The 27,679-nt window shown below is 38.0% G+C and overlaps 1 protein-coding gene across 3 annotated transcripts in view; it reads right to left on the bottom strand.

Moving 5' to 3' along the window:
• PUM3 (pumilio RNA binding family member 3) overlaps positions 1-25,418 on the bottom strand; it is a 41,150-nt gene extending 15,732 nt beyond the window's left edge. For 2 of the 3 annotated variants that reach the window (XM_005581832.4, XM_074017578.1), the window contains exons 1-13: positions 25,333-25,418; positions 18,284-18,375; positions 17,015-17,233; positions 13,866-14,001; positions 13,192-13,267; positions 11,076-11,169; positions 10,747-10,813; positions 9,390-9,564; positions 8,269-8,372; positions 6,643-6,721; positions 4,271-4,369; positions 3,315-3,368; positions 77-157 (exon numbers count right to left, since the gene is read on the bottom strand). In XM_005581832.4, coding sequence (XP_005581889.3) covers positions 77-157; positions 3,315-3,368; positions 4,271-4,369; positions 6,643-6,721; positions 8,269-8,372; positions 9,390-9,564; positions 10,747-10,813; positions 11,076-11,169; positions 13,192-13,267; positions 13,866-14,001; positions 17,015-17,233; positions 18,284-18,365 — 1,266 coding nt within the window. In that variant the 5' untranslated portion in view covers positions 18,366-18,375; positions 25,333-25,418. Of the gene's footprint in view, positions 1-76; positions 158-3,314; positions 3,369-4,270; positions 4,370-6,642; positions 6,722-8,268; positions 8,373-9,389; positions 9,565-10,746; positions 10,814-11,075; positions 11,170-13,191; positions 13,268-13,865; positions 14,002-17,014; positions 17,234-18,283; positions 18,376-25,035; positions 25,127-25,332 lie in introns of those variants that run through there. The other variant, XM_065530612.2, reaches the window with a different exon arrangement.
• Positions 25,419-27,679: the final 2,261 nt, after the last annotated feature.

Here is a 27,679-nt window from a genome sequence, read left to right as displayed (position 1 = left end):
ATGGTGAAATCAAGCTTACACATCCACAACTGGTTTATCGATGTAACTTAAATTCAAGACCATCAGAATTACTTACTGATATGATTATCTGCTTCACAAGCTTAGTATCATCAATACAATCAAATGCCGCCAGTAAAACCAAATGGGAGTATTGGCCCTGCAAGAATTGGAAGCCAGTAAAGGTTAAAAACAAGTGCATAGATTTTCGCTCTTATTCCACACACAGAATATCTTCATAAAGGTTACCTACATTGACAACTTGTCTAACATAATATAAACAAGATGAATAAAAGCCATTCTAATGAACTTTCTCTCTTATCATGACCTCATTCTAGAGGTAAAGTTGATTTTTTTTAAAGCACATTATTCATTACCAAATAGTCTAAAACTAATACCTACGTAAACAGGTATACTGTTAATGAATAGCTACTTGAAAATTATACTTAGAAGTTCAAGTTATAAGATTGGGTTCAAAAAACCTACATATATAAACACATATATAAGATACTCCAATCATGAAAAAGAAAATATAAACTCACACAATTTTACACACACACACACACACACACACACACACAATATACATAATACACGTACACAGAAAATCCTGGAAGGCAAGGTATTGTAATAGTCATCTCTGGGTTATACAAATAATTTTTAATTTTCTATATTGCTCAATTTCTTTAATGTGATCTCACAAAATTAGAATATAAACATGAAAAAAATAAACTAGAAGAGTATAATTATACACTGAATGAGAATGATATAAAAATCATTACTTTAAAACACCTACTTTATGTTAAGAACAAAAACAAAACAAAACTAAAACCTGTTTCCAGAGCTTGTCACACGAGTATCCTGGATGTTGATATAATTGTTTTAAACTTTGATAGGAATTTGATTTTTGATAATAGCCCACAATCATTCAGAGCCAGATCTGATGAATATCACAGATAATACAATTTCAATCAGAAACAATAACGGAGTTGCTAATTGTAAAGTCAAAAAGACAAACTGAAGATAAACAACAAAGGTCTAACACCCTTACTATACAAAGACCAACAACCAACTAAAAATGGGCAAAGAACATGAAAAGTCAGATCACAAAAAACAGAAGTACAAATGTCTTTAAATGTATGAAATAATGCTTTAGGAACTAATTAAGGACAATAATTAAAACAATGAAATGCCATTTATCCTATAAGCGATGGTGAAAACCTCTGACAATAGACTAATTTATCAAAGGTTTAGGAAAAAGCAGGCACACTTTTATGTTGTGGAGAATGTAAAGTCGTTCAACTTCTTTGAAGAGCAACTGACAACACCTATACAAATTTAAAATGCAAGTATGACCTGATCCAGCAATTCTAGTTCTAGGGATTTATCTTGCAGACGTGCTTCCATGTAAGTACAAAGACTTACATACGAGTATATTCACGGAAATACTAATTGTAATTTTAAAAATTCTAGAAACTAACAAAATGCCCTACAGTAGGGGCTGGTTAAATAAATTATGGTACAGGCATATGATGAAATGTTATAGTCACTAAGACAAGTGAGGTAGACAGATGTATGTATGTTGAAATAAAATGACCCGTAATATGAATTAAGTGAAGTAAACAAAATGGAGAACAATGTGCCTACTAAAAATCACTGGTTTCAGTTCTCTTAACTCAGACACACATAAGCATAACCAAGCATAAAATATTTCCGGATGAATACAACAGAAGCTGGTACAGAATTGAATATAAGTGAGAAATAGACAAATCCACACGTATAGTCAGCAACTGATAGAACTAGAAAATAAAAAGCCAGTAAAAACATTGATGGTATGAACACTATCAACTACTTTGATCTAATTGACAAATATAGAATACCCCACCAAACAACTCTACAATATATTATTTTCAAAATATGTAGACCATATGTTAGGCCATAAAATAGGTCTCAATAAATTTAAAAGGAACAAAATATAGAGTATATCAAGAAACCCCCAATATTTGGAAATTAATAATTCTAAATAACCCATGGATCAAATCCATGGGTAATGTTAGTTTATCACCCCTTTAGAAGTAACTCTTAAGAGATTTAAAAAGACATGTATTGCTAATTTCTGTTACCATCATGATGCCATGCTGGGATTAGGTTCTCAAAAAACTTAGTGTTGAATTACCTGACATAACCAAACTGTAGAACTAAAACAATCTAATTATTTAAAAATGTCATACTATTAATACCTTTGTGAATTTTCTATTAACATTCTAGTTTTTACTCATTTTAATGTAAAGTATTCAAATTAGAATGCCACGCATAAAAATTTACTTAACATTGAATTATGAATCATAAAAAAATCACATACACTGGAAATAACTCATCAGAGAATTCCGTATTTCACTTTGTTATAGGAATGTTAGCTGCCTTCTGAATTCTTCTAATCTCTAGCCCAACAGAAGACAACAGTCAAGTATACAATTACACAGCATTAATTTTAACTTGTTTGACTTACTATTTCAAACAAGTTGAAGTATTCACCAGATGTTAGTAGTTCTCACTGGATTTTTTCCGAAGGATAAAGTGGTTGATTACCACATAATTTTAGTTCACCAATAAATTAGAACTTTACTGATGAACTGTTATCCATCAAATATATAAAATATAACTCAAAAATTAAAATTGTATTTACTACATATTTTCTAGTTATAGTACTCCATAGTAACAGCATGAAAAAATTATTTAATATCTAAAAACATATAAACACTATTTTTGAAGCAACAAATTCCCCAGAAAAAATTAGGAAAATTGTTACTGCATTTCTAAAGAACTATAAAATTTCCATAACTACACTGCAAATTTATTCTTAAAAAATAAAAAGATACATTTTAATTTCTTTTATGGTTTTGGTCCTAAGGAAAACTAATATCAAGTTTCTGAGGTGCAATCTGGCATCATTCACCCAGAGACTAAAATATGGACATACCGTATCCAGGCAGTAAATTCCCATGTTTAATTAACACAACTGGACAAATTCACCAAAAAAGCTAGTAAATATCAGGTTTTCAAAGAATATCTAATAAAAGTAGAGAACTATCACAATACAATGTTAAATTTAAAAAGAAGAAAAGAATGCATGTGGCATGATTTCCATTTTGTGTAGATAAAATATGAAAATACATGTATATGCACAGAAAAATATAATAAAACAATAATTTTCTTCTTGGTAATTTTTTGAATTTTTCCAAATTTTCTGTAATATACATGAATACATCTTACTATTAAAAATAATTTGAAGAAATATGTAGTTTTATTATACTTACATTAGCCACCTTTTCAACGTAAGTCTTCATTGTTTTCACAATCACTTTCCTGTCCTTAAAAAGGAAAGATTGTCTCACTGAACTTTCAGTTATGTATTAAGGGTATTTTGTAGTTAAACATTTTAATATATTTATTAAGTTTTCATTTGAATGGCATATTTTTTCATTAGTAAAAATAGTTATGCAGCCAGAATGAAAAAACTGTAATATACCAAAGAAGTTCTCTTAGAACTATCACAAGCTTAGATGTGTATGTGACAATCCATTCAGACATAAATATGGAACCATTAAATTGCAAATTGCAAGGCAAACCTAGTGAAGCCACCTTTCACAGTGAGACCAGACAGACCCTTCTTCCAAGGTCTGAACTGTCCTCAAATGCAGAGTCTAGCAAACAGTTAGTACTCGTCTACATTTGTTGAACAAAACTAAATCTGCATTAAAAAAGTAGATATAGTACAACTACCTTTTAAAGGCAGAATTATGCTGACTAAGGAAATAATGATCATTTTTGTTAAACTTCTGTGCCTAACAAGAATCTTTACCTTTTCCCTCAAGTACTTAACACCTATGGGAGCAAATGTGTGTGGCCAGCTGTTTGTTAGCCCTTCCCATTTCCCTCTGCCATAGTATGATCATTAAGTGAGGAGGTACCAAAACCTCTATAAACTAAAGCTTAAATACGTATTATGTTTACTTGCTTGATAGATCTCTTCCCATCCTTTAATGAAACTTCAAGGTTTCTACTACAGCAGAGAAAAGAAGAAACACTAGGCCTAAAGAAGATGGCTCATTCCCATCAGGCCCTGAGGCACAACTTTTGGAAGATAATGTTGCTGTGCACAATAGGGAAAAGACCAAAGGAGATTAAAAGTCTAAGGACAGCTAAACAAGCCTGCAGATAAAGCATGGCCCTGACTTGTACAGTTTAAATGCACAAGTGCTGTCACACTTACCTTGGGCGTGCCATGCCACAGGCAGTGCATGGCCACTCTGGCGCCATCGTGTGTGTGTGCCAGGTAGACCACTGCTTCGCGGATGGCTTCAATCATTTCCTAGGGAACAAATGCTGTCAGGAACAGGGCTTTGCTTTATTTTCTTCTTTCTGCTGTTTTACCTGTCTGTCTACAGGGGCCAGTTACACAGAGAGAAGGAAAGGAAGAGAGTGCCAGGTGGCAAACAATTTCATTTTGTAGGCCATCAAACAGAAACCTCTTTCTAGAAACCTCTTTCTAGAAACGTTCTTTTCCGTCAAGAGCAGTAAATACTGCTGGCAGACAATTTCTGTTAAACACAATATCTGACTTTTACCAACGTCCGTTAGAAAAAAAAGTCACAAACTATATGCGTACTATAATATATTCTAATAATTTTCCAAAGAAAAGAAGCCTAGGAGGTGGTGGTGATAAGAAGGGAGCTTTTAACAGAATAAGTGAGATAAAGAAAATGCTCCTCCCTAAAAGAGACCTGTATGTAATAAACAGAATCAAAACACTCATTTTGACTGAAAAAGTTCCCTTTTTAGTTCATAACAGGATTATCTCCAAAAATCATATTCTTTACCATAAATATGCTTATATATTATTTCCTTATGAAAAATTTCTGTACTAACATTTAGACTAAGACCTCACCTACAAATGACCCTTTAGTAAAAAACATTTAATTTCTCACTACGTAGCTTAGCTTAATTTAACCCTTAGCCTTCATTTTCCATGTACATAATTTCTTATTTACATTTTCTTTCTTTTTTTTTTTGGAGACAGAGTCTCGCTCCGTCGCCCAGGCTGGAATGCAATGGTGCGATCTTGGCTTACTGCAACCTCCACCTCCCGGGTTCAAGCGATTCTCCTGCCTCAGCCTCCCGAGTAGCTGGGACTACAGCCGCCCGCCACCACCCCTGGCTAATTTTTGTATTTTTAGTAGAGACAGGGTTTCACCATATTGGCCAGGCTGGTGTTGAACTTCTGACCTTGTGATCTGCCCGCCTCGGGCTCCCAAAGTGCTGGGATTACAGGCGTGAGTCACCGTGCCCAGCCCTATATTTTCAAAGTATAAGCACATAGAATGTAAATGAGTTCTGGCAACGAACAGCTTCAGAGCCCCATTTTAGTCTATTCCCAATTTAAAAATTTACGTTAAATAAATAAATACAAAGCCTCATTCCAGGAAAGAGAGGGTAGGTGCCTAATTTCATCAAGGAACAAACAATTTCACCCTCAAGTATCTTACATCGCTTCCCAAGATGACTCTCAAGAGCAGTTTCAACTAACATACCTGAACTTAGGAATCTCTTCCGAGCTACCCAGATGGAAAGCCAGGCATATATCCCAATTATGCTTCCATTTTCCCCAAAGGTTTTTTTTTTTTTTAAGTCTCTTTTGAAAATGCCCCCAGTACCAGAAAAGACAATTTGTCTCATTACTTTACATGCATGCTAAGTTACAAAATATTTTTTGCTGTTACTGAAACATTCAACACTAAAAAGATACTTTCTACCACTGAATATATTCAAATAATCATTGTGTCATTTCTGAGCATACAGTCCTACCTCAGAACTGTGGGATACTGTGTTTTGCAGGAAATAAGAGAAATCTCCGAAAGAGAAGGTGCTGCTATGGTCATCGAACCATAAGCTTAGGTGGGTGGCTACCGTTGGGAAATTATTTTGCATGCCAATTTTAAGAGAGTCAAAACTCCAGTGAACGTATAGTCTGGCATATTTGTTAAGTCAGTCTCATTATTTTCATTATCCCTTGTGATTGGAAAATGAGGACAAATGGACAATGAGCTCACTGTACGATGAGGCAAGCAAAGTTCAGGGAAATAAATGATGAATTCTCATTTGTATTCCCATGACTGACTTGAAGGGCAGTGCAATTTACCTTCACTCTCTGTTCTTCTATCATTTAAAGTCCAGGTTTTCATGGTCCATTTAATTTTACAAACGTATCCTCCTCTAACCTTTTAATGCCAAGCTAATTTTTTTTTTTTTTTTGGCACAGTTGAATTTAAAACTACCCGAATGCTTGAATATTCCTCCATGAGTTAGTTAATTTTCAGAGTAGGCTAGCTAGCAGATACCCTCCAGATTATAATTAAGGTATAAACATTCAACATGACTAGTAAAACTAGGGTCAATTCTATTGTTTACTGGAATATCTAAATGGAATTTGCAAACATGTTCAAAGGGAGGTGAGTAAATTATCTTCCCTAAATAAGGAAGCATCTCTAAAATTTCCAAAAGACAATGTACCTCAAAGCAGTTTTTCAAATTTCTACACCGCTCCTTCTCCATGTTTTAGTTTAAAAACAAAAACCAAGAACTTACTGATCTGAGTTTGGGGGGTGCATAGGTAAAAAAGTCCAAGAATACTTTATGTACCAATGAGTGCTTAATCACAGCTTCCCTGAAAACAGAAAAAAAAGCAAAGACTCATCAGATCTGGCACTAGTCATACCAAGATAGGTGATCTCAGAAGTCCTAAAGTAATCTAAACAAGTGAAATGGTTTTACTGAATATGATTTGTCATAAAATAGACCGCATCTTTCAGAAATACTAAACTTAAACAAAAACTTAGATGGTAAAACTGATTTAGTGCCATCTACAACCAAGACCAGTACAAATGTCTAGTATCTACTCAGCACACATAAAATTAACATTTGAAATATGCTCTGCTCTGTTAAATAAGGACATCTTCATTTTTTTCCCCAGCACTGGACATGAGTGGACCTATTTTTTAATAGTTGTTTTATTTCTGTCAACACCCTTCACAATCCATCTGTTTCACAAAATAATTTTAGCAAAATTAAAACTTGAATGAACCAAACATTGTCAGCAATTGCAACAACACCTACTTAATCCAAACCCCCTAGTGTGACACTTGGTGGATCTAGGTGTACAGTGGAGGGTGATGGTCAGGCATCAAAGACCTAAAGTTCACAGGCGATATCCAAGTATACGGCAAAAACTAACACTGCCTTTATGGGTAAAACAGGCGATATCCAAGTATACGGCAAAAACTAACACTGCCTTTATGGGTAAAACACTGTTCTGAATGTTTTGGAACAACTAACCCATTTAATCTTCATAAAATTCCTATGAAGTCTGTACTATTATTATCCCAATTTTACAGATATGGTAACTGAGGCACAGAGAGGTTAAGTTGCTGAAGGTTACACAGTTAGTGGGGGGAGTGGGGAACCAGGAGTTGTACCCAGGCAATCGGGTCCCAAAAGCTATGCTCAGCCACTCCACTACGGGACAGATGCCATGAAGGGCACAGGCACAGGCTTCTGAGTCTTACAATCCATTTGAAAAAAATTGTTTTTTTTTTTTTTTAGGCAAGGTCTCAATCTGTTGCCTAGGCTGGAATGCACTGGCACAACCATGGCTCACTGCAGCCTTCACCTCCTGGGCTCAAGTGAGCCTCCTGCCTCTCAGCCTCCTGAGTAGCCAAGACTATAGACACATGCCACAAAGCCTGGCTAATTTTCTTATTTTTCATAGAGATGGGGTCTTGCTATTGCCTCAGCTGGTGTTGAACTCTTGGCCTCAAGTGATTCTCCCACCTTGGTCCCTCAAAGTGCTAGGATTATAGGCGTGAGCCACTGCATCTTGCCTACAACCAAATTTGAGTAAAAATTATATTTGTGAAACTGTTTAGTATACATGGCTTCCATGTAACATTTTATTTGGGGAAAGAATGTTTCATTGCTTAAAAAAGCTAATAAATCACGAATGCATGTTAGTTGCCATTTTATAGGGTACAATATCAGAAAAAGAAATCTCCTTTTGCACCAAGAATGGTTTCAAACCAATACTTTTGCACTCTTATTTAGGACAGATTAACACTTGTAAGTAGGAAATATCTACCTCTTCTGGGCAACAGTTATGTAAAACCTTCCTCCTTTGAATGTCATTTGTTAAGAAAAAAACAAAAACAACTTTCTTACTTCTGGGCCATTGGAGTTAGAATCTGCTTCATTTCATCCATAATAAGCTCTAATTTTTCTGACTGTACCTCTAACACTTTGTCCAGAGTTGGGTGATCTGCTGACTGCAACAAAAGAAAAAATCAAACTCCTCTGAATTTAATCCATTTTTTCACTTCAGGATAAAGAAAAGCAATTACAGTCATTTTAAAGTAAGTTTTAACAAATTTAAGATTTCCCACATTTACATAATGAAAGCTCTGCTGTATATCCTTGTGGAGCAACCTCATTAGCTGATTCTCAGTCTGTATATCTATCAATGCATTTAAAGAGCCAGGCTAAACACCAACTAAGTTAACCAGTCAATAGTTATTTGCCAAGCACCTAGCTCTCGCCTAATTATGAGATCAAGTAGTCAAGTCACAAATTCTTGCCACCATGTGTTTTCTAATTAGTTGGCTATTCCTATTAAATATAATGAACTGTTAACAAAATTAGTACAGCAACAAATTCAACCAAAGAATTGAACCTGACTAATGGAGGCAACCCAGGAATCAATCCATATCCCTTCAGACAAATGTGTGCATTTACGTTCCAAGGTTTGAAATAGATTCTTTAACCAGCTAGTCCCACTGCTCACTATTCTCAAATTCAATCCCTGCACTCTATCCAAGGTTAGGTCTCTCTACTCCCCTTCATCTCTAGATACAATCCAAAGAAGGGCAATGCATGTACATGAGAACACACAGGAGAAGCTAGCAACCAGAGCCCAACACACTTCAGCCAGAGCTGGTTGGGGGTGCTTACACTACTTTGATAACTATTGGGAGTCTTCTCCCTCAGTCTGACTGTAAAAATAGAAGTACTGAAGTGCTACACACAGCATACCTAGGAGAGGACCAAAAGTTGATTTGAAGTGGATTTAAAGCCAATGTTCTGGAGAAAGAGAAGCGTAAGTATGATCACTTGCTTACTACACCAGAGACAAAATAAAGCATGAGGGAATATCAAGGGCATAAGATGGTCTCTTAAAGAACCAGCCAAGGTAAAAAATAATACATTCTAAAAATAGGGCACTGGAAGTTAAGGAAGAGCATATAGAAAAAGTAAAAATACTAGAAAAAGACTTCTGGAGATGTCACCTTGTAAAGTTGAAATGTGTTCCCATAAAGCTCTTCCGTCAGCATGTTCCTCTGCTCCAAAATGGCTTTGTCATTGTATGCGTACTCCACGATGGCTGATGCTTCCGCATGCCGCAGCATCTTCCTCACGTGGCCTTTAAAACTTCTGATTATCTCTGCAATCTGTGGTTTACTTCTAAATGCAACACAATCATGGAAAAAATAAATGATAGAAAGAGAAAGCTGGGTGACAATAAAACACAGCTTACTTCCTCCAAGACCAACTCATCAACCTGTGTTGCTCTGAGGAGTAAATGAGCAAGCATGCATTGAGAAGCTGGGGCTAGCACACAGTAAATGCTCGATAAATGTCAGTTCCTATTAAACTGTTCTGCTTGAAAAAAAAAAGTATGGCAGGAAAAAAGATGAAAGCAAAAGATTCAGGGAAATAGAAAATCATTCTAAGATTCTTTTGGAAGATGGGACTTAATCACAAGTATTTTAACTATATCCTAAAAGAATCAAATAGCTGGTAACTATAGCTAGGAATATGTTTTTGAAAATTTTGTCAACTGCATATATTACACTTTTTGTTGTTGATTATCATATTCTAGCACATTGTTACACTCAAAAAGATTGGTCAAGTACTAATTCCACTTAATTTAGGAAATTCTCCCACGTTGACATTTTCTAACCCACTAACCCTGTATCAGTCTACGCACCCACCACCCCCTCCCCACTCTCTACCCTCTTAATACTGGTGGCTAATTACAAGCTAATTATTCTATCTCTCTTCTTCCAGAGGATCAAGATAAACATTCACAAATCATCCATCATGCAATATTATTTTTACTATGCTACAGTACCAGTCTACTTCAAAAGCGCTTATTTGTTGCTCACTCTGTCTTTGTGACAGAACTGCCTCTTCTTTTGATGGAAGTCCCCACTTGAACTCCCCCTGCATATACTGTGTTTACTGGATGACAAGAAGACAGACATATAGACAGGAACACAGATGGAGAGACAGCCAAAAAGATGGACATGTGGAGGGGGAGGACTTAGAATAGGGCCCAGCATCTTTTGAATGCCAACAAATCAGAAGGTGAGGGTATACCTTCATCAAAGTCATACATCTCAAGGAGATTTGCAAGACATCTCTCATGTATCTTTTTAGGAATGAAGGCAGTACCATAATTCTACATTAATTTCAATAATTGTATTGAAGATGATACTCTCTAGAAACAACACAAGCATCTGCTGAGAGCCATTACTATTACTTATAAAGACCACAGACTTCCTATTTCACATCTGAGCACAGTTGGAAACTATGCCTTCAAAAGACAAACAAAAAATGTATTTTATAAATAAAACAACTTACCCATACATGAGAAATTTCTTAACAATATTTCTGGAATATTTGGCTTTACTTAATTCAACCAAATCATCTGAAAAACAAAAATACATTACAATGACTTCGAGATCTCATTTCAGTTCTCTGGAAACAAAGGGAGGAACTAAATAAATGCACAATCCTGGAAACACAAATAATTCTCAATTTGTCCCAGGCAAGGAAAAAATAAAAACAAAAAAGGATCTGGAGAAGACACACCTAAACAAAAACTGTTTTCTAGACAGTCTTGGGTATTTTAAGAGAAAACAAGTGACTTACTGCAAATGATAACATAATCTTCAGTATGTAATAAATACCTCGCAATTCTTCAAAAGCCTGTTTTCTCTGTTCTTCATTACCATACTGAATGTAACACTGGATCACACGAGTTGAATCATGTGCAAATGCAATCTGTAGGAAAAAGTCTGAGTTAGACTAATTCTCTTTTGAGAGTCATGTTTCTCATTAATTTATCGTGACCTCTTCTGGAATTTCTTGTGAGAAAATAGGTAGTCTTCATGGATAAAATCAAACCTAGATTACTGAGAACTACTTGTTTTAATTACCCAGAACATCATTCTTTTGTTTTGAGGCCTACCATATTTGATAGGTACAATTAATAATGACATTGAGGCAAGGATAAATTAAACCATTCTGCAATACTCCTCTCATTATAATTAAAACCTAACCAATCCAAACCATCTGATGATTATACAGACTATAACTTCTCATTTCTTTGATAGTTACTGTCCCTAAAAGGGAAATATTTGTTTAAAAGGTCTATTACCCTATGACTTTTATATAAGTGATCTAAGAATGTTTGGCTTTGACAACCAGAAGTATATCCGTAAGATGAATCTAAACGTCTTCCTAAAGAAATAAATATAACTATATCCATACACACTGGCAATTATAAGCTAATCATTCATTTGTCACATTTTCATGATAATTCCTGCACATATAGCCAGTTATATTTCTAGAAGAGTTGCTGTGTTTCGAATCTGATTCTCTAACCCATTCCTCCTCACGACTGCTGGAAGGACCCACTGGTCAATTTTCTAGAGCAACCTCCACAAATCATCCATCATGCAAAATTATTTTTACTATGCTACAGTACCAGTCTACTTCAACAGTGCTTATTTGTTGCTCACTCTGTCTTTAAAGTTTTTTAATTCCAACAAATCAGAAGGTGAGTGTATACCTCCATCAAAGTCATAAATTTCAAGATTTGTAAGACATCTCTGAATATCTTTTAAAAAATTAAGGCTGTTTTTGTGTATATATTGAGCATCTATTTTATAACCAACATAACTGCCTTAAACATAGTGTTCGTATTTATATCTCAAAGCAATCATAAGAATGAGATAAGAATGAGCTGTCATTATTCCCACTTTACAGATAAGGGGAGTAAAGTTTCGAGAAGGAACTCGCTACCTCTGTTACCCTAAGGAAGAATCTTTACTTCTCTGAGTCCCAAATACATCAAATATATAACACGGATGATGACATATGGTAAATGACAATGCATGTCCTGGTTAACACAATTCCTAACCTATAGTAAATAATAAATAGGTTATTGTTATTATTCAAAGGCACACATATTTTAAGCAGCCCAGCCAGGATCTGAACACCAAACTCACTTCTAAGACCATGGTCACACAGCTGTGACCTCAGGGTAGTTGAGAAAGAATCCTGAGTGAAATATTTATAAGCTGCCAGAGCTGAGGGGGCAGTTCTATTGTAAAAAGATCCTGCTGAATTTATAAGAAAGCAGCAGCTGATGACTTGCTATTTTCCTTCAAGAGGTAATATAGCATCTGGTTAGACCTATGCATCTGACTTGGCAAACGCTGCCCCCCTAGGTGCCGTAAAACTATGAGAATCTGTTGTCTTCCAAGCCATTATGTATTAATCCAAATGCACAAGAGTCACTGGAAATTTATTACAAAACCGGATTAAGCATCAACAATGAAAACTACTTTAGAATTCTCAAATGATTATATTTTAGTTAAAGATCTTTGCATGATGTTTACAAAAGCATGGAGGAAAAGAAAGAAGTAATATGTTCACATCACAAATATAAAAAAGTTGGCAACTGAGAACATACTAAATTATATGGAGTTTAGAACAAGACATTTAAGCAAATACTACTGAACTAGTAACTTCTCAAGATAACTTTAAGGGAACACCGGCTTATTTTAAGAATTATTTAAAAATGACACAGCCAACTGATAATCTCTGCAAAACTCTCCAGCAGTAAGGTCGCTCACTTTTAAATTTTTATGTAGTTCAGTGTTATGGAAGGTATTTAAAACTTTTGGTCAAATACACCGGAAACAATGACAGGATCACCTGTCATGAATGGTCAGCTACTCCTCAGAGTGAGGCAATTTCAATCGTTTAAAACGGCAACAATGAGTATGTCCTACTTACAGTTTTAATTTTCCCTTGAATCAACTTCTGCAAATCACTCATTAACTTTACTCTTTTTTCTTTGTCACAGTCTTTTCTACAAATGAGAAAAGGAAACACAGTTTAAGTAAAGAAGTTATTTTAAACACACAAAATTAAAAACCATACCAGTATATGTTCTCCAAGTTCAGCATGATTTTCTTTTCTACAGCAGCAAACCTCTGACATTAAAATTACTATTCCAGAGCAGCCAGACAAAAGTAATTTTCTCAAAGGCAGAAACTCATCTCAAAAGGTGTAATTTTATGTATCAATCCAAATCTTAACAGCCAGAACTTCAGAAGTAAAAAAAAATAATAATAAAACAAATCTAAGATAACAAATACTGAAGTATCTCAAAACCTAGCTGATAAGAAATTATCCTTCATTTTCTCAGAAATCTCTCAGGAAGAATGTCAAATTTATTTCAACCTCATACATTTTCATAAGCATATCCGATGCCATCGTAATGATTCTACACACTTCTGCAACGGGCAGATATCCAAGTACTGATGTCTCTACTGGGCTGTCATGAGGACGCCCTCAATAACCCAAGTGCTACGTCATTTATTTTAGGACATCTCCCTATTTACAAGGTACACTGACTTCTCCACTGTCGCAAAGGGACTAACAAAGACATCTTTAGGTAGAATTACCTTCTTAAAATCTCCCAAATCTGCTTTGCCCGAACAACAATGTCATAGTTGGTTTTATCACTGAGTTGTCTGCTTTGTTTCAGTTCTTTCTTCTTCTTTTTGAAGTCATCCCATTTAGGTTTCTTGGCTGCTGATTCTAGTTATTATAGAAATTATTTTCAATTACATTTAACATTCTAAGTGTCATAAACCAACACAAATTAGGTATAAAGGGCAATCACTAATCAGGATCAATGCCCATTCTGGAAGCTAGAAAGGGGAACACACCATTCCCCATATATACTTTGCTTTCTGAGCAGTTTGTACATTTTACATTTGTTACATTGAAATCTTTAATTCTTCTAACAGGATACCTATTAAGAGAAAAGGACATTAAAAGAATTACAAAAGTAACTAAAATATTTTAAATATCTTTTCAATTGTGAAATAAACTTCTACTTTTTAAGATTAAGATCATTGGACTTAGGGTATAGTCAACTTTCAATGAAAACAAAAATTAGTCCAAATGAAAACAGGAAAAACAACTTCGAAAATTCACTGTTCTGAGTGCTGTTCTATATTAATTCACTTATTTCTTAAAACAACTCCAAGAAGTATTAATATTACCCTTCCTTCCACGGTGGGGAAAAAGAACTAAGCAGTTGAGATCTCTATCTGAGGCCACACAACCTGCTAGAATTAGGATTCAAACCTAGAAACAGTGCTCTGCTATCATAGTCATGACAATGAACAACCAAAATTTCCAAGTTCGCCACAAACAGTGATACTATTAAAGTCGAATATCTTTCTACCACCACTTTTTTGTCTTCAAAATCCAAGTAACTTACCAATGGAACTAATGATGCCAAACAAAGAACAACTTACTAAAATGGGTATTATTTACATGAGTATCCTGCACGGAATCCTTTGGGGGAATTAGTCACTTCTAACTATCTCCCTTTCTCTTAAAAAACTGGGAAAAATGCAAAAAAGAAAAGAAAAAGCCCTATAAAACCAAAACCTAGTTATAACCACTGATTATTTTCCTCTTACTTTTTCTCCATGCATGTTTTAATCTTTAAAAACTCAAAATGTGGCCGGCTCATGCCTGTAATCCCAGCACTTTGGAAGGCTGAGGAAGAAGAATCACTTGAGACCAGGAGTTTGAGACCAGCCTGCGCGAAATAGTGAGACCCTGTCTCCACGAAAAAATTAAATGAAAAAATTAAATTAAAAAATTAGCCGGATGTGGTGGTACACGCCTGCAGTTCCAGCTACTTGGGAGGCTGAGGCAGGAGGATCACTTGAGTCCAGGAGGTTGAGGACACAGTGAGCCATCATCACGCCGTTGCACTTCACAGTCTGGGCAACAAAGTGTGACCCTATCTCAAAAAAGAAAAAAATTCAGAATCTGCATTCACTGAACATGATTATGTTTTCTCATGAAATTAACATTCCTCAATAACATAATTTCTAATGGCTATCCAATATACTACAATGTATTTATTATTCACTTATTGTTTACTTATATATTCCCTGCCTGGTAATACAAAGGATTATAGGCAACAGAGGGCGTATTTACCATTATATTAACATGATATCTTCTACTATACAATAGAGGATATTCTGATCCAGGGCTAATTTAGTTCCATAAATATTTGGGTACCCTTGACATATATCATGTTAGGCTGCGATACATTTATCAATGTGGGGGTTGTCTAGTATCCAATCTCTCATCTTATTCTATCAGTCTAGTTACTGATACAAAAATATGAGAAAATGATATCAAGAGTCCCATTTTGAGATATCAGGAACATATCTCCCATAGCAAAAGAAATCATGGCTTTTCTCACATCAATGTGAGAAATTAGTGCATATGTGTTTAAAATGCAGGCATCAAAAACTCCAGTAGAGAAAGTAAGATTTGGGATCTATTAGAGAGGCTAGGTAAGAGAAAGTATAAGAGAGCTAGAAGAGAAACTACTGGCAATGGGGGAGGAGGAAGACGAGGGAGAAAGAAAAAATGAAAAGAGAAGAGCGAGACTGAGCATGAAAAGATCCTACATCCCTAATGGCAAACAATGGCACTTCCCCTCCTTCCTCTCTCCCCACCTCTGTCTTAAGGCTGCTGTCCCTCTGGTAAGCAGCCCTTAGGCAGGGTAAAAAGCAAGCACCAGGACTAGGGGATGGCACTGAGAAAACCATCCCCAGTGGTCTCAGCTGGCAACAAAGGAGCAGTGTTAAGACATGCTGTGCTGGAGAAAAAGAGAATAAAAGGCACCAGAAAAATTCTCAGGATGTTGCAAAGGAAGTAATGATACGACAATCCAGATAACCTGGAAACTGCTTGTTTGAGATCAATGCAGGACAATGCACAACAGAGGAATGTTACACAATAGAGAGCAAAGCTCTGGGTTAGAAATGACCCACTGAACATCGTCACAGAGACGGGCAGTTTGTTTCAACAGACAAGCAGGAGACCTGCCAAAACCTCCAATCAGTGAGCAACTTGTCCTGAACCAATTAAAATCAAATCTGTCATGTGTGCACGACACCTTCTCTGGAACTACCATGGATCTGTGTGATCAGATGGGTTATTGTATTAGTCTGGCCTAAGCTCTGTGAAGGCAGGGTCTGTTTCTTGCTCACCAAAGCATCCTTAACCAAGGATGACACTTAGCTAGGGACAGACCGATTCTTTAAAGCCAGATTCTATGATGATTAGTTGGGGCCTGTATCCTTACTGATTGTGCGTGTGTGTGTGTGTGTGTGTGTGTGTGTATGTGTTTTGCCCTATCTTCTGGTGCAATGCATAGAAAACTCAAATACTCGTTGAATGAATGAATCAATTTTAGCTTATAGAAAGAAACATTTTATTGAGGTTCCACTGTACAAAGCCATTATAATTTAGCTTAACTTCATGGCTAAGGTAATTCACAAAAGGGCTAAGAAATAAAAAACTCCAAGCACCAGAGGGAAATTCTGAGCATGAAAGATGCTCTGTTGTTTGTTTAAGCCATCTACCTGTCCCAAAATGTTACCTGCCAAGGAATAAGAATGTGAGGTCTCTAATGCACCTCCAGAGTCCCTGTGCACAATGAATGGGTTCAGGCACTAGGTCAGGCAGGGCAAGGATCTGCAAAGACCATGCTGAACAAATCAGTACTTACCATCGCTTTTACCATCTGGCTGGAATTTTCTCTTCTTGTTGAATTTATTTGCCTGCTGGAATTTGTTCTTTGGTGATTTGTCCCCTTGCTGCTTATTCTTGAACTGCTTCACACCCTTTTTCCCAGGTTTTGTGATACTTTTCTCAAAGTTCCTAGATGTAATTTTAGGTCCACCTTCTTTAGCAACTTTTCTTGGAAACGTCTTTGAAGAACCAGAATCTAGTGACAATAATAATTACAAGTTCAATGATTCTGGGCCCAAATCTCTTGTATCCATGGGATTATATTCATTACAGAAAATTACGTTCTTTAATCCTAATACCTTGTCTTACTCTCAGATACGCAACATATAGCCTTTTGAGTAGAACTGGATTTAAACAATCAAAACAAAATTAAAAAATTATTTCCTTGATTATAAAACTAATACAGGTTCATGACAAAACAAAACAAAACAAAAACCCAAGAGTAGAGAAATGTAAAATAAAAGCTACCCATGATTCTACCACTAAACACTGGTGTCAGTTTGGTATGTTTCTCTAGTTTTAAGCATATAGCAAAGCTATTATTTATATACCTTTGTATTCTGCTTTAATGATGGTCTACACAGAATTTTCAAGAGTTCAATAACATAAAAGAAGTCTAAGAATAAAATGAATATTCTTGAAACTTGGAAAGTATAACATAAGGACATCTAAAATGTTAATTTGAAAATTTTCTAGTTTTAAGAAAATAAAATTTTAAAGTCTACAATAAAATTATTTAATAAAAACTTTTAGTCAAAAAGATACAAATTAGTACCTTACAAATGAGATACAAACAGCAATGGCTTTATTTTAAGGAAACAGTCATTTGTACAGTTCCCTGACTTTTCTATTTTACAATACTGACACCTGATGGAATAATAAAGACATCACCATTATAAATTCTGAACCTAAAAGTATTTGGCTTACGAGCAGTATGTATTAAACAGTCCTAATTTATCAAATGTTAAAATAAAACGTATGGTGAACTAGTGTGAATAAAATGATGCAACAGCAGTAACAACTGAGATAAGGAGTCTTTCATGAGTAAGGCATTCCTCAATTATTCTGGCAATTTCTTAAGTGTCTAAATGTTATGAGCAACATGTTAACTCATACACAATAACACATACTTCTTCCTACTATTTTAATCCTAATCCTAGCCAATGAATACAGATTGAAATTTACTACCTGCCTTCCCATCCCCCAACTATAATAGCCAAACACCCACAAGGGAAGCATATCTTACCACTATTTTTATGAAATCTGTTTTTTTCTTGTGATGTCTTTGTACTCTTTCCTGTGAATTGCTTTTTCCCTTTGACTTCCATTGTAGCAACTCTGGAAAATCAAAACCAAAACAATCACTGCAGTTCTCTTCATCAAATAAGAGCTGTTACATAGTCATTGCCGCATTTAGTCCTTCAGTCTACAAATACAATACAAATCACCCAGACATAGAATGGGCAACTAATTAAATCCAGCAATTATGCAATCACTGCCTCAGATTTTAAAACTGAAAATGAACAAGGTATCAATAGAAAAACTAGGAACAACACACACCCTGGCCAGTGTTTGATGTATCTGGAGGCAACACTTCACTTCCACAATAGTACTGGCTAAAAATAGACCACGATTGACACTAAGTATAATACGCATCAGAGTTTGCATTTTGTAACCTGGGAAGACTAGAGGATGAGTAACTGACAAAATTATCTCTTGATTTCTTGGAGCCTAAAAAGCCAGGAACAAACAATAGGCTGCACATACCACTACATGCATTTAATATAAGAAAATAAAGGATTATCTGAAAGATTCCTATGTGATCCAACATAGCTAAAACAAAGATTAGCATCCAGTGTTTAATTTGTGATTGTTTTAGAGGCAGCCAAGTAATTGGCAGTGAACTCCAAAATAAGATCATGTTGAAATAGTTAATATTTCATTGAAAGGAATCTGTCTAATAGGAGCTTTATAGGCTACTGAGACACCATGGTGCAAAGGATAAACAAGTTATAATCCCTCAACTACCCAAGGTCCCTGAAAGCAACGGAACAGATCAAGAGCAAAAGCCATTTGGCTCATTTCTCCACTTTCCAAAGTTGGACGATCAACTCATTTGAAAGCTGACTCTAAACAGCAGATGTTAGTGATCCCCAGACAACAATAGATATATCTAGATTAGAATTGCCCATTCAATAACTAATTCTCAGGATATTAGCATAAGAGAAAACAAGGGTTCGGGGATAAAATATATTTGGGAAACAGTAAGTTACATGACAACAATCAGTCTGTAAGAAAAGGCTTTTCAGATTCTTTAATTTGCTAATATAAACGATCAATTGTCAAGCAAAGGCTAAAAGGATGCAGGATTTTCCAACTCCAGTTGAACCACTTTTTCCTGGAACATCACAAGGGAACAGCAGAGTTCCAAGGAGCACTCTGAAAAGTGTTGTTCCAATCTAGACTTTTCTAATGATTTTGAAAAATGGATAGCCCCCGAATTACTCGGCTTCCTTGGGGCATTTAGAACTGAAGGGTCACATTATTACTTAGCTATGTCCATCATAACGTGTCCGGAATTGGTGGGTTGCTTGGCTTCACTGACTTCAAGAATGAAGCCGCAGACCCTCGTGGTGTTACAGTTCTTAAAGATGGTGTGTCCTGAGTTTGTTCCTTCAGACGTTCAGATGTGTCTGGAGCCTCTTCCTTCTGGTGGGTGGTCTCGCTGTCAGGAGTGAAGCTGCAGACCTTCGTAGTGAGGGTTACAGCTCTTAAAGGCAGCGCGTCTGGAGTTGTTCATTCTTCCCAGTGGTCTCGCTGGCTTTAGGAGTGACGCTGCAGACCTTCGCAGTCAGTGTTACACCTCATAAAGGCAGCGTGGACCCAAAGGGTGAGCAGCAGCAAGATTTATTGCAAAGAGCGAAAGAACAAAGTTTCCACAACGTGGAAAAAGACCCGAGCAGGTTGCCGGGGGCTGGGGCAGCCTGCTTTTATTCCCTTATCTGGCCCCACCCACATTCTGCTGAACAGTACATTTTACAGAGAGCTGATTGGTCTATTTTACAGGGAGGTGATTGGTCCATTTTGACAGCGTGCTGATTGGTGTGTTTACAATTCTTGAGCTAGACAGAGAGTCACAGAGTGCTAGTTGGCTAGATACAGAGTACCAATTGGTATATTTACAAACCTTGAGCTAGACAGAGTGCTCACTGGTGTATTTACAAACCCTGAGCTAGACAAAGAGTGCTGATTGGTGCATTTACAATCCTTGAGCTAGACACAGAGTCACAGAGTGCTAGTTCTCCAAGTCTCCACTAGGTTAGCTAGAGTACCAATCGGTGTATTCACACACCCTGAGCTAGACACATAGAGTGCTGACTGGTGTATTTACAAACCCTGCGCTAGACTCAGAGTGCTGATTGGTGCATTTACAATCCTTGAGCTAGACACAGAGTCATAGAGTGCTAGTCCTCCAAGTCTCCACTAGGTTAGCTAGATACAGAGTACCAACTGTTGTATTCACAAACCCTGAGCTAGACACAGAGTGCTGATTGGTGCACATATGATGGATCCTCCGGCTAGATATAAAAGTTCTCCAAGTTCCCATCCAGTTCAGGAGCCCAGCTGGCTTCACCCAGTGGATCCTGCATGAGGGGGGCGGGGGGCTTCAGGCAGAGCTGTCCACCAGTCCCTAGCCGCGCCTGCACTCCTCAGCCCTTGGGCTGTCTATGGGACCTGGCGCTAGGAAGCAGGGGGTGGCGCCCATCGGGGAGGCTCGGGCCGCAAGGGAGTCCACCGCGGCGGGGGGCGGGGGCTCAGACATAATGGGCTGCAGGTCCTGAGCCCTGCCCCGTGGGGAAGCAGATAAATCCTGCGAGAATTTGAGGAGAATTTGAGTGCAGCGCCAACCAGCCGCACTGCTGGGGGACCCGGCGCAACCTCCTCCACAGCTGCTGGCCCGGGTGCTAAGCCCCTCACTGCCTTGGGCCGGTGGAGCTGGCCGCTGAGCCTGCGCGGCGCCCGCCGGAACTCGCGCTGGCATGCTCGCGCTGGCCCCTGAGCACACTGTTCGCAGCCCCGGTTCCCGCCCATGCCTCTCCCTCCATAACTCCCAGTAAGCAGAGGGAGGCGGCTCTGGCCTCAGCCAGCCCAGAGGGGGGCTCCCACGGTGCCGTGGCAGGCTGAAGGGCTCCTCAAGCGCCGCCAGAGTGGACGCCAAGGCCGAGGCGGCGCTGAGAGTGAGGGCTCCTAGCACATTATCACCTCTCAATGACCATACCTGCATCTCTTAGCTCTTGTATGCCATGTAGTTTTATAAGAATCCATTCATTTACATGTTTTCTCTATATTTTTGTTCTAATTTTTATATTGAAATAATTTTAGCTTTACAAAAGAGTTGACAAGATACACAGTTCACATATACCCTTTTCCCAGCTTCCCCTAATGTTAACATACAATACTATTAACTAAGCTACAGAGTTGAGTTGGAGTTTACCAGTTTTTCCACTAATATCCTCTTTCTGTACCAGGATACACTGATTCTGGCCATCAAGTTTCCTTTGTATTTTGTAGAATATTCCTCATTTGGGGTTTGCCTGATGTTGTCTCATGATTAGGCTAAGGCTACACATTTTTTGGAAGACTACCAGAGGTCAAGCTTTCTTCTGGTAGTACTCTACCAGGAGGTACATGACATTAACATGACTTATTACTGTTTATGTTAACCGTGTTCACTTGGTCAAAGCAGTGTTTTCCAGGTTTCTCCACTGTAAAGTTGCCACTTTAACCTTTCCATCTTTATTAGATCCAAGCCACCAAGTCCAGCCCAAACTCAGAGGAAAATTAAGCTCCACTTCCCAGAAGGAGGGGTCTAAAGAATCCAGACATATGCTAAACTACCACAGCAATTAATAAACATTTTAGACAAGATGTTTGGAGAATATGTAGACATCCTATGTCTTCCTAAGTTTTACCTGCTAACTTTAGCATTTATTGGTGGATTTTGGCTGCAGCAATTACTGCGTTTAAATGGTGATCTTCTATTTCTCTTATTACTTTTACCTTTGTTATTCTGAACTTTTCTGTAGGGAAGACTTGTCCCATCTTTTCTATTTACTTATATCATATAGTCTCAGATATTTATTTCATTCCTCGGTTATAATCCACTACCATTGTTATTTTGTTGCTCAAATAATTCTAGCTCCAGCCAGTGGGAAGTTTTTCAGGTTGCTTCTGTGTCCTTTTGACATGGCCCATCTGTTTTGTTTTGTTTTTTAAAGCACACCCTTATTTTGTGGCACTAGCTCCAGGTTCATTCTGTATTTTCCTTAAACTAGCCCTGAAATTAGCCACTTCTCCAAGGAATCCTGGTTCCTTTCTTTAAGAATGGTATTTAAAAACCATGATCTGAGTGCTAGGTGTGCTTGTTGTCACTGAGGTGTCCCTGTTTCTACGTCCCTTCAGCAGACAGATTCAGGAAACACACATATGTACATTAACCTATGCATATGCACATACCTATATTTATTTTTATATCTATTAAAATAACATGAAGCTCATACTAATGTTTCCAAATCTAATCAAGCACCACAGATTTTATTCTAGGCATCTCCTCTTGCTCATTTGTACGTTCTTTCTCTGACAGTGAGCAACCTGCTTCCCACCATCTACAATTTATTTATACGTATGTTCAACCCTACTATACATGTATACTTTCAGAACTGCTAACCTGTACCTCATGAGAAATAAATTTACAATGACGATACAGTGTTGAAGTACAATTCTTTTTTGTATCCATTCAAAACACTTCCAGAGTTACTTAGAGGCTTGCATGGTGGCTCACGCCTGTAATCCCAGCACTTTGGGAGGCTGAGGCAGGTGGATTACATGAGGTCAGGAGTTCAAGACCAAACCCTGTCTCTACTAAAAATAAAAAAAATTAGCTGGGCGCAGTGGTGGTGCACACATGTAATCCCAGCTACTCAGGGGGCCGAGGCAGGAGAATCACCTGAACCCAGGAGGTGGAGGCTGCAGCGAGCTGAGATTGTGCCACTAAACTCCAGCCAGGGCAACAGAGTGAGACTCTGTTTCAAATGTTAAGCTACCACAGCAATTAATAAACATTTTAGACAAGATGTTTGGAGAATATGTAGACATCCTACCTCCTCTTAAGTTTTACCTGTTAACTTTAGCACTCAAGTCGGTGGATTCTGCCTGTAGCAATTACTGCTGCAGGCAAAAAAAAAAAAAAAAAAAAAAAAAAAGCTACTTAGATCAGCCCTTCACTCTCTTTAGTGAAGTTATATGTTTATAATATAGCTTAATTGATTGGTCACAGTCAGCATTGCATCCCCAGAAATGCTGGCAGATTTATTAAATGTGCATATAGTCAAGTTTACTCTTTCTGGTGTATAATTCTATGGGCTTCAACAAATGGCTAAGAGTCATGCATCCTCTACCACAGTATCTCACAGAAAAGTCTTGTCACTCTAGAAAGTCCCTTGGTACACCTCCTTTGTAATCAACTCCTTCCCTCTTCCCTGACTGCCAATGATTAGGTTTTCATGCCTATTTTGTCTTTTCCAGAATGTCATTCATATACATGGAATCATACAATATGTAACTTTTTGGGTCTTGCTTCTTGCACTCGGCAAAATGCAATTTGCTTTGCTCAGGGACCCTGTACCTTGATAATCAATCATCACATTCCATAGTGTCTCTCAGAATTGGCCCCTCTTTTTCCTTTCCCTCTATTACCCCATTCTGGCTCCTGTTAGCTCTTGCTCAGTTTTGTTTAGATCTAATCTGCTTTGATCCACTTTCTGCTGCCTGATTAATCTTCCACTAGCACACCTATTTCATGTCATTTCCATGCTCCAATAGCTTCAAAGCTTTCCCACTGCCTTCAGGAAAAAGTTCCAACTCAGGCATTCACAGCCATTCAAAATGTGGTCTTAATTCACCCCACCCATCAACACCACACAGAAGTCAATCTTTCTCATTATTCTTTATCTGAATAGTGAAGTTTAAAGCCATTCTCTCTGCCAACACAATTCTTACCCATCCTTCAAATTCAGTTTAAATGACATTTTCTTATAGGCCAACCTCTAAATGTCAGCATTCCTCAAATCTTTGTCTCAGGGAACGTCCATTCTCTCTCCACACTTCTCCCTAGATGGTCTTATCCAATCTCCTGGCTTTTTATGCTGAGTGCTCCCAAATCATGTCTCCATTATGAACTTCTCCTTGGGCTCCAAACTTGTGTATAACTGCTTATCTGATACCTCTAATTACGTGTCTAACAGGCATCTTACCCTTAATATGTCTAAAACATACTTCTCTTATGTTGTTCTCTATGTTATTCTTGTTTGTCCCACAGACAACAAGATACTATTTTTCCCTGCCCCACTGTCCCCTATCTCAACCAATGGCACATCATCTATTTTACTGCTCAAGTAAGAAACCTGAGTTACCCTTGACATTTTCCTCTCTCTTGTCTGCCACACTGAACCATAAGTTAGTTCTCTTAAATGCCCCTTAAGTCACCACCCTAATGCAAACTATTATCAATACAATCTCTTGAGCTTCCAAATTAAATACATCTTCTAAAGAGAACCAGGGCCTATTCATTATTCTCACTTGCTTATAAGCCTTCAATGTTTTCTACACATGGTAATAGCAACGGAAATGTTTTCCTACTGTATAGAAAAAAAAAATCCCCATCATGTCCTTCAAGACCCTACAGAACCTAGTTCCACTCTATCCCAATAACTTTATCTTGTACTCCAACTGTACTCCTTCCTAGCTCCCATCTCAGAGACTTAGCCGATTATTGCCTCTGCTTGAAGTACTCCCCGAGTTTCCAGATCTCCGGTGGCCTCTCGCCATGCTTTAGATCTCCGCTTAAAGATCACTTCTTCAGACTCCACTATCTCCCAACTCAGCTTCCAGTTCGTTTCCTCCCAGCACTTATAATCTGCGTACATTCAGGTACACCACCTAGTACTGGAGTTGGTGTTTGTGAAACAGCACAGACAGGCTGATCAGGCCGAGCACGGGCTGGGATTCTAGAGTGAAGCTAGTCCAATCTAACCCAGCACGCAAGGCAACGTGGTGGGAGAGAGGTCGGAGCTCCGCCCTCCTTGCCAGGTTCCAATCAGTTCCTAACTCCTAGCTCAGAAAGAGGCCACAGGAGACTGCCCAGTGGACAGCAGCCCCGAGAGACCTTTCCGACTTCCAGCGCCCGGTAGGGCGCGAACCCCTCCTAGGAGCGACCGCTGAGCCGGCCACACTCACCGCACACGTGGGACAGAGGCAACTTGCGCAGCGGATCCCGACCGCGGCTCCGCTTCCGCTTCCTTGCCTTGCTCCGCCCCCGGACCGCTTTTTTTCAACTTCCGCGGCGGATCAGTGACTAAGAGGTGGAGCTTACCAGGCAATACAAAAATTCGGAGTTTCTATTGGTCCACTGCTGTTATGCCCCCTCCTGAGGAGCGAGTATTTTGGCCCTTGAAAGGATCCGTCGGTCAGAGGACGCGACAACGGTCACGAGAAAATGACGTCATTAACCCTGTCGCTTCCGTGCTGGAAAGAAAGGGAGATCTCTTGCGAGGTCGAACAGGCTGCTGAAGGAGAGACTTGGCCGGCGTGGTTAATAAGAGGCCTGAATCCCATAGCCTGAACAAATATTGAAGTAGCTAAAGTTTCTAAAGTGTGTTAATTTGCATACTTCCTGAGCAGTCCAGTGTGGAGGATAAAAGGGGTATCGTGAATCGGTTTGAATTGTAATCCCGTTTTTTTCACTTGCTAGCTGTGTGGCTCTGGGAAAATTACAAAATTTTTCTGATCCTTGGCTTCCTGATCAATAAAATAGAAATAATTAAGTTACACGTGCAAAGCGCTTAGCATGGGACGCTCTCAATAAATGTTTGCCATTTTTAATGTCTGCTCGTGCCTGGAAAGTGCTGTTATTGCACTTTATACTTCAGGAAATAAAATTGTGGTTAGGATATATGCCCCATTTTCCAGATGAAGAAACTGACACCACAAACTTGGTCGTGTCAAACAACAGGATTTTATTCTGTAACAGTTCTAGAGGCAAGAATTCCAAAATCAAGCTGTTGGCAGAGCCCTGCACCTTTTCAAGGCTCTAGGGGAGATTCGTTTGCTTCTTCAGCTTCTGATGGTTACAGGCGGTCCGTGGCTTGTTGCATGACTCCAATCTCTGCCTGTCTTCTAATGGCCTTCTTCTGTGCCTGTGTCACCTCTCTGTGTTTTTAGGACACTGAACGTTGAATTTAGAGTCCACGGGGATAATCCAAGATCATCTCATCTGGAGGTCCTTAATTTAATCACATCTGCAAAGGCCCTTTTCCCAAATAAGGTCACTTTCACATGTCCTGGGAGTTAGGACATAGACATACTTTTGGAGATTATTCAACCCACTACATCGGAAAAGTTGAGAGCTGGCACTTGATCCCAGGTGCCAGACTTCAGATTTTACTATCTTCCAACTTACTCCGTTTTCTGGCCACTAAGGAGTTAGAGTTGAAACTGGCAATTTAGTAGACTGTATGCTTCTTGATGACAGGGGCCATCATTACTTTCCAGGCACTTATCTCACTATTCAGCACATAGATATTTGATAATTTCTTGTTGTCTGCCTTAACTGTTACTAGTTTGTTTACATTTCAGCTCACTTAAGTCTCATAAGAACAGTTTTAAATAGGTCTTTTCTCATTTTACAGAGAAAGGCAAAACATAGTAGCTTTGGTCCAGTGAGCCTGACTCTAAACTCAACGTGGCTGCCTCTGTACTGCTTTCAATAATTCAGTAAATGCTAAGAGAATACGGAACAGCAATTGCAGGAGGCCCATCAGCAGTGCCTTTTGGGCAAATAGCATAGTAGTGGGGATATTAGACACCTTGAAACACCTGAAGAGTAAATGCTGGCCAAAAAGAAAAAAAAAATTACAAAATACACGCTAGCACACAACCCTGGAAAGGGGTACGTTTGTCTTTTCAACTCGACAGATAGCAGCACCCCATATCCTTGAAGATAGGTCCATATAGTTGCCTTAAGCATCTACACCAAAACCCTACTATTTATTTGCTTTTTCACCAGGGAGGGAGAAAAAATGTTATCACATACCAAAGCCATTGATTATTATTAAAAACGTTTTTATCAAGTCTTCTGTGAAAGTGGATTGATTTTGATTTTTTTTTTTTTTTTTTTTTTTTTTTGGTGGAGTGAATTTAAAGCATCATGTGGTTTTGCAGAACAGCACAAAAAAAGTTTATCCTGTAATTTTTTTTTCAAGCAAACCCATTAATTCTTCAAATATCTATTGACCTAAATGTAGACCATTAGGTGTACTCCTACAAGCCTAACATGCTCTTCTTGCATGATACACAATTTAATCAGAGCAGCTAGACTTGCACACATCCAAGAGGTTAATAACAGTACTATAGCAATGTAATGAAGAGCACTGAGATTAGAATCAAAGGAACCTGGCTTAAAGTCTAACTTCTGTATGGCCAAGGACAAGATAGTTAACTTGTATGGGTCTCAGTTTCTGCATATGTAAAATGGGAATAACAACACTTGTTTCTGGAGTTGCTGTGAGGCTTAAAAGTGATAATA

This window comes from Macaca fascicularis, chromosome 15 (genome assembly GCF_037993035.2).
Source record: "Macaca fascicularis isolate 582-1 chromosome 15, T2T-MFA8v1.1".
In the NCBI taxonomy this organism is placed as follows: domain Eukaryota; kingdom Metazoa; phylum Chordata; class Mammalia; order Primates; family Cercopithecidae; genus Macaca; species Macaca fascicularis.
This window is presented reverse-complemented; position numbering and strand designations above follow the sequence as displayed.